Source organism: Crocodylus porosus, unplaced genomic scaffold (assembly GCF_001723895.1).
Source record: "Crocodylus porosus isolate Cpor-Errol unplaced genomic scaffold, CroPor_comp1, whole genome shotgun sequence".
Lineage (NCBI taxonomy): Eukaryota > Metazoa > Chordata > Crocodylia > Crocodylidae > Crocodylus > Crocodylus porosus.
Window position 1 is genome coordinate 87,887,786 of NW_017728943.1, and position 7,792 is coordinate 87,895,577.

The following is a 7,792-nucleotide window of genomic DNA, read 5'->3' on the forward strand; positions in this document are numbered from 1 at the left end:
GGTCTCCTTATGTACAGCCTCTTAACAGCAATGTTACAATGTCCTTGGAGATTATTATCATTCCTCTTGGGAGTCTCTTACACCTATTCAGTCTCTATGGGTGCTTCACAGCACCAGCCTTTCCTTAGACTTCTTTTGGTCCTTCTAATCAGTAACCCAGCCTTCCTTCTGGCCTGCTTGGTCTTAGTCATATGTGGATGTAGGATTAAGAAAAGTGGACTGAAGCAGATGCAATCACTGCTGTAGCTCAGACCATGGAGGGATGGAGGTGAAGTCTGGTTGGAGACCCTGGGACAGCAGGGAAGCCAGGGAGGCCAGGCTGAGAGCAAATGCAGGAAGGGGGTACCCACCTACCACTGCTGCTATCCACAGCTGACCCAAGAGCTGGGGGAACCTGCAGGACACTCCTGGTCTGCTGCAGCTGAGTCAGGCAGGTGTGTCCCTGGGTCAGCTGTGGACAGCAGCAGCAGCAGCAACAGATGGGTCCCCCCCTTCAGGTGCCTGCTCCTGGCTGGTACCCCAAAAATACCCCACTGGCTGGGGGACAGTGCTTCACAGTGCAAGAGGGGATGCAGTCACATCATTATCACTGCTCCCCACTCACCACCACCACCCCACCAGCTCCACACCTGGTGTTAGTCTGGTTCCTCTCTACTCTGGCCTTTCCCCAAGCCTACTCATGGTATCTACATCCTGGGTCCATCCTTCTCCTACAAGAGCTCCACTCCTGCCCTTTACTGCTGTGGCCATCCCCTTATACCTGTGAAGACAGGACTCCTAGTCTGTGCTGTCCCTCTTAAAAGGCCCTATCCTCTTTTTCCCTTCCTTCTTTGTAACAGGGGACCCTGTTACACACCCAGGCTAAGTATATGCTAATCAATTCAATCTTTATGGGTTAGTCTAAGCTGCATAGACTAAACTGATAAACAAGTGAACAGACATTGATTAATGTCCACTGCAGACATATGCCTGCAGTGGTCATGTGCCTGCACTGAGGACACATGCCCACAGACATATGCCTGCAGTGGTCCAGGCCAGAAGCCAGGGGGTGCTAGAACATACCTCCCTGCTGGGCTGGAGCAGACAGCTTGGGCCAAGATTAGCCTGCCCAGCCTGCGGGGTAGGGAGGAGGGGAGGGTGTTGCAGGGGAGGTGCAAAGCCTCCTGGGATGCTTGGGGACTGTGTGTTAACTTGAGCCTGGAGGGGGTCTGGAACATAAGGTCAATAAACCAGTTTAACCTAAATCAGTCAAGTCAGATACTACGTCCATCCAGGTTCATCTTAAACAGGCTTCAGCCATTTAGAAAGTGGTTTATGTGCACTGAACTTCTGTTGTGTTACAGATTTGAACTGGTTTCCAATCACTTATACTGGTTTATGTGTAATTTCTGTCCCTATCCCCAGTGACTCCATACCCCACTTGGAGAGACAGTCCTCAGCAACTGTTCTGGAGTGTAGTGTGGGGACACTACACTCTTCTCCTCATCCCACACAGTTCTCCACTGAGATGATATTGATTGAGCACTGCTTCCAGACCAGTGGGTCTTGGAGCTGTAGTGGTGAACTTAGACAGCCTGCACCTCTTTAAGGTTCCTGTCTCTGTAACTTTGTTGTGAAAAAGTTTTAATTATGAGACAGACACTGCAAGTTGGTGTTAAGCATTCTCAACTCACACTGATTTCCTTGGGTTTGTGGGTGCTCCACACCCCTCAGAATAGCCCTCATTTTACTGAGAGACAAATATGTGTTGGAGAAGGAAGGAATTTAAAGTATTCAAGAGTTTTTCCTACCGCTCAATTCCCCTGCTTTTTCATGGAATAACATCATCACTTGGAAAACAGGAAAACATAACACCAAGCAAAACAAAGGTTCACTTTTTATACTGAAATATTAAGAGTTTACAAAGTAGAAAGCAAAAGAACATTCATAGTGATTGCTGTGTAAGATCTCTTGGAAAAAAATCACTCTAACATGTTGAATGGATTTCCAATAATTTCATCATATCCAAATAATCTAGCACTTACATACTGTAGTTTACATAGAGTTCTACTAAATAGCATAGCATTGTAGCTAAAATGAGTTTAAGGACCAAGGTCAGGCCCTATAACCCTTATATATCCAGGAAATCCTATTGGCACCACCTGCCTAAACAAGGATTATTCATGTGACTATAGGCTGAATGATCAAGGTGAAAATACAGAACTATTTGTCCTGATTTAAACAATTCCACTTAGAATAGAAGTGAATGAAAAGCTGGCACAGAAGCAAAACTTTTCTGTAACCCATTTCAGGCTTTGCAGTGTACATCATACTTCAGCATTGCTCCCAACTTCGTTCCATCTAAAGACTCTTTAAATTTGGCATCCATTTGCTGGTTCTGAGCTTCAGTGAAAAGGCTCTTCCAATCACCAATGGTTCCTGGAATTGAAAAAAAAAGCAAGTAAAGGATAATCTATCCCTACAGTGACTGAGAGACTTACTGTATGTATTTATTTATACACAAGATGACTCTGATTATAAGAAGGTCCCTCAATAATTAGATTCTATATATAGAAAATGTGTAAATTTGATAGAATTTTCCAGGTATAGCATCTAGGGAGGCTTGCCTTGAATTTGTCCCCCTCCTACTGCTATAGCTGGGAGAATAAATCTGGTGGATCAGGTAGTCCCTTTGCAACCTCCCTACTTTTCCCCACTTCAGCTCCTACCCTTTCTTCCTGTCAGCTCTCTCCCTGAGTACATGGAAGTGAGGAGCATATTTGCACATTTGAAAAAACTGAGCATGAAATAAACACAGCTGTAGTAATTTGCATATAGTACCCATAGACTTAGTTGATCCAGAATTGATGCATTTTACCTTTTTTGAAACTGCTGCAAGCTTTAGCACAGGTACTCCATCAACACACTTTCAAGCAGCACATTAGTACCTACTTACATATAGTACAAATTATGCATGATATTAGTCCAAAGCCAAAAGGCTCATGATTTACCTATAGTTCATTGGGTTGGGCCCCAGCAGAGTCAACAGCATTTCAAACCATAGCGACCCCACAGCTCAGCACTGTTCACTACACCCCAGATACACCCCACAAAAAAGCCATGTGCTATTTAGCCCCCACTCATGACTGGAACCAGCTGTTCTTGTCACAAGTCCTTGGATCCTGCAAAAATGTATATGCATAGGAAGCAAGGGAGCAATCCAGTCCTGCTTCACCTCATGGAGGGTGGGGGCCAGACTAATCAGCTGTGACAGGCTGAATGAGGAGACCACCAAGGGATCCTGAGTAAACTGTTTGAGGCCCTGTTTGGTAATGTTTGCCAGATATTTAAGGCTGATATAGAAACTGGAATCATCAGAAATGGGAAAGAAAGACACAGCTCAGCTGTGGGAATGAAGAGGAAGTCAAAATGTATGCAATGTAGTGGCTCACTATGACTTGGAAAGTCAGCATTCAGGGGTACTACACTCAATAGGCACTATCATATATCTTTTCCAGGTGGATTGCACTAACTTATCTTTGTGGTAGGTTCCCGTTAACATGTTTGCCCACTATGGGCCATGTACATTATAGTCATGCTCAGTCTTGGCTGCATTTAATCAGCTTCATCATTAATTTCCATTAACAAGTACATGCTTCCTTTAACAGCAGTTCAAAGATAAGCAATGCATTTAATGTGGTTTCCTTGTATGTGAATATAAGATAAGGTGTCCTTTCCCCCTATACTTATTGGGGGGGACCTAATCTTGTATTTGAGTAAATATAGTATTTACAAGAAAGAAGAATTCCCCAATCTCCTTTATTACCATATTTGAAGACAACACACATTTATGTTCATGAACAGTGCAACTGACTAGGGAGAAAAAGTATATATATATACCTGCCTCAGAATGGGCACAATAATTTTCACTACTGCAAAGTGAATCTAAAGAGTATATAACATAATGCAGTTCTAATGTGGTTGCTTTTGCACCTGCTTTTGCACTGGTGTAAAAAACATACCAGATGAATGGCACTGGGAGATCAGGCCCTAAAAGTTCATAAACATAACTCACAACTGCAAGGACCAATCATATTATAGTCAAGGGCTGTCTTTAAGCTGCAAAAAAATGAATATAGATTCTGGACACCTGAAATTGAAGGGCTTTTGAATCTGGGACTCTGATTGGACAATGACAGAAGTCAACCGATGGAGAAGTTTTTCCCTTACTGTGGTCTGAGGCTATGAAAGGTGATACCTGGTTCATCTACAAATAACACCATCCCCTGACCCATTACTTAATTGTTAACAGTTTGATAGTAAGGATGCATGGTGCTCCAGAAGAAATGCTGAGAAATGAAAGTGATCCATTGGTTCAAAAAAGCTGGAACCACAGCTATAGTTTTTGGATTGAAATTTTTATTCGGATTCACATTTAATCACACTAGCTGCCTAAGAAACTTAAGAAGAAAACTCTATGGAAATATGCCATAAATTGAGTTTTAGAACCTTCTCCAGCTTCTACAGCAATTAGTAAGAACCTTTCCTTGATTTTCATACGAACTGATTCCAGCCATGACCAAACACCATGATTTCACTGTGCTTCATTGCTAGAAAATAAGGTAATCAGAAGGGACTGATCAACCACTGCTTCAAGTTCCTGTCATAGTTAAATGAAGTGTAGCCTCCACCTAGGGGATATTTTGTTTGGGATTTTTACCTTTCCGGAAGAGAATTGGGCCAACTGAGCCATGCGTCTCCTGGGATTTATCCCTCACTGCTTGGAAGCTGGCCCTGTCTGCAATAGACTGAATTTGCTCTGCCTTCGGAGAGAATCCAAAGAAGTCAGCAATTTGCTTTACTGCTGAAGCCAGGTTCTGAAAGCAATTTAGTGAAATGATACACATTATAGAGAAATATAAAATGCTTCCTCTAAAAAAAGTGTTCTGTGTTTGAGAGGTATATGACCTTGACTTATCGATAAGGGTCCCAAGTAGTATATTCGCTATGAGACCTTGATGTTCAGCTCTAAAAGCCTGCATCCACATTTAGCTTTTTGCTATGAGATAATCATATTGCCACTGAAATCACTCTGAGTTTTGCCATCAACTTTAGTGGGAGGGGGAATCAGATACTTGCCTGTAAGTATCAATGCCTTTACCTCTTTCATGTCTTCATATATCAAAATCTGAACATTTTCATCCTCAATGTGTTTATTCCAAGCAACTGCATGGTCAAAATAGGATCCCCAGCTGACTGCAAAGCAGACAGAAAAGCTTCACCCTGAACATTTTTAGAATTAAGTTTTTATTTCTCTCTCACTGGGCACGTCTAAACGTGCATTAATGCACCATGATTACTGTGCATAAGTTTAGTACTTGTAATAAGAGGTACTAACTAAATGAGCAATATTCAGCACTACTGTGTAGTAGCGCAGGCACATGCCTTTTAAGTGATGCTAATGTGCAGTAGACTAATTCTACTGCACATTAGTGCAATAGCATAGCTTTTGCCATGATGCGCTAATTCACAGTAGAATTAATCTATTGCACATTTAGTGTCTCATGTCCCACTAAGAACCAATTTCTGCTGCCCACAAGTTACCCCCATGTAGACAAGAATTAAATAGTTGCTGTATATGCTGTACATATGGAGAAGCAAAGATTTCTTGTTGAAAGCAATGGCTTTGTCTAGAAGCATGGACTTCATTACTCTGTATCACTGTTTTAGCTTCCAGTGCTATACATATGGTTACTAAAGATGGCTCTGAGCAGTCAAATCCAAATCTGAATCCAGATCCAATTGGGCCCATATTTAAGAAGGGGGTATTTAGGACCGGGATTTTTGTTGGCCTCAGTAGCCAAAACTGAAATGCCTTCGTTAGTACTGCTGACTCTGATCAACTTTTGCATCTGCAGGTGGCAAAGATTTTGAACAAAATCTTGTTAAGCTATCATTCAAGTGCTTGACTCCTAGAATAACTTGATGCTCAGAAGCAAAGTTACCTTAAAACATGCATCACACACTGGAATTCAGTTGCATCTTATCCTGGGGAATTATCCCCAGTGAATCTCACCATTACACAGCTGTTTTCCCACTGTCTTCATTCAGTTGTTTTCAAATATTTGTTATTCTGCTTATCTTTTTCAGATACACTCAGAGACAGAAATTATACCTTTTCCATTCATGAACTCTGAGAAGAACTCATCCCAAGAGCTATAACTGGGGATGGATGGGACGTTGTTGTGAAAATGGAAAAATGATGCAGCTGTATCTTTAGGATTTCGAAACAACACCAGTATCTGAAATGGGAGGAAGACGTCAGCAATTTTTTGATCATTTTTTTCCCCTGGTAAACTAAAAGGATAGTACAACTAACATTCTGTAATCAATACTGTACTATAGCTATGAAATATTTTCATTAGTATGTGGGGCACAAAAACAAATTTAAAAATTGGTAATAAAGTCCCTGTGGACACTTTTAAAGCATGATCTTGTGGTAAAAGAATCAAAAGAATTGAGAGACTGAAAAGACTGTAATATTGCCAAAAATCCTTCTGTGTCCAGGTTACCCAAGACTGGGGAATTTCTAGAGAATCTTACAGCCCATTCTCTGTAAAATACTACTGCATTCCCCTTTGGGAAACTGTACTAGTGCTATTCATTTTCCCCGCTTTCTCAGGAATCATGTCACACCTCTTAGAGTAAATACAAGCATTTCTAAAAAAATAAAATAGGCAAAAATGAGAAAAAACTTTTATAATAAATATCAACTGAAAAAATCACTAAGAATTATCACTCCTCTCCCCTTGTTTAACTATTGCTTCTATCCTGAACCTAATGTATCTGCCATAGCTCCATGATGAACTGTCACTGGCTTGAAATAAAATTCAGCAACTTGTCCATGTGTGTAAGGCTTCAACAGGTTGTTCTTGTGCATAAAAGAAAACGTAAGTCATTAAGGTAACCATAGCCAACCTCTACACTATTCACACCAACCTTTCTGGTATAAAGGAGAAGCAGTAGCTGTAAGGCTCTTCAACAATTCCGAGCCAACAACCAAGACTTACTGGTAATGTCAATTAAAACAACTCTAACTGTGATCTAAGTTGCATCAAATGCCAAAGCAGCATCCAGCGGGCCCCAGAATTTAGTAGTATTAAGGTGTCTTAGAGCCACCTTCTCCTCACCACCACCTGGGTTCTAGTCCAATTAAGGTTCTGTCCCCAAAATTACACTTCAAATGCTATAGATGTGGGGCACTCACCTTGGCTTTATTCTTAAAGATAGACTTGGGGATCATATCATAGGGAACATGAGTTGCCAAAATCCTGGGAGATGGGAACTGTTTCAACCTCTTTAAAAGCAAACCAAAGAATGAGAATCACTTTGTTATACTTGTACAAGAGTGTTGGCATATGTGAGCTAGCCCCTTATACTAATCAAAGAACATCAATTATCTAAGTCTTTTTTCTTCAGGAGAAAAACCCCCACATGCTACATGACTAGCGTGCATGTATGTGTGTAGGTAGCAGGTAGAAAAACAATGCACTTCATTTGTTTTAATCATTTCTCCCCACTAACCTGATATTTTTCTGGATCTCCACATTCAATAAATGGCAGTTCTAAGGTTTCACTTTTTTTCTGTAAAGTTGTAAAGATCAGGTCATTTAAGATCTGGATAAGCCAGTTGGCACCTGGGCAAAGAAACAAGCAAACTAAAATAAATACAATAGATAAGAAGCTTATAAAAGATCTCAGAACCTTCCCATTATAGTGGTTTAGTACTGTGGAAAATGCATTTGTCAATGTG

The 7,792-nt window shown here is 41.1% G+C and overlaps 1 protein-coding gene across 1 annotated transcript in view; it reads right to left on the reverse strand.

Moving 5' to 3' along the window:
• Positions 1 to 1,759: 1,759 nt before the first annotated feature.
• The window catches only part of SULT6B1 (sulfotransferase family 6B member 1), a 10,334-nt gene continuing 4,301 nt past the window's right edge, over positions 1,760 to 7,792 (reverse strand). The window contains exons 2-7 of the mRNA XM_019549740.1: positions 7,564 to 7,676; positions 7,247 to 7,336; positions 6,155 to 6,281; positions 5,141 to 5,235; positions 4,700 to 4,856; positions 1,760 to 2,418 (exon numbers count right to left, since the gene is read on the reverse strand). Coding sequence (XP_019405285.1) covers positions 2,288 to 2,418; positions 4,700 to 4,856; positions 5,141 to 5,235; positions 6,155 to 6,281; positions 7,247 to 7,336; positions 7,564 to 7,676 — 713 coding nt within the window. The 3' untranslated portion in view covers positions 1,760 to 2,287. The remainder of the gene's footprint in view (positions 2,419 to 4,699; positions 4,857 to 5,140; positions 5,236 to 6,154; positions 6,282 to 7,246; positions 7,337 to 7,563; positions 7,677 to 7,792) is intronic.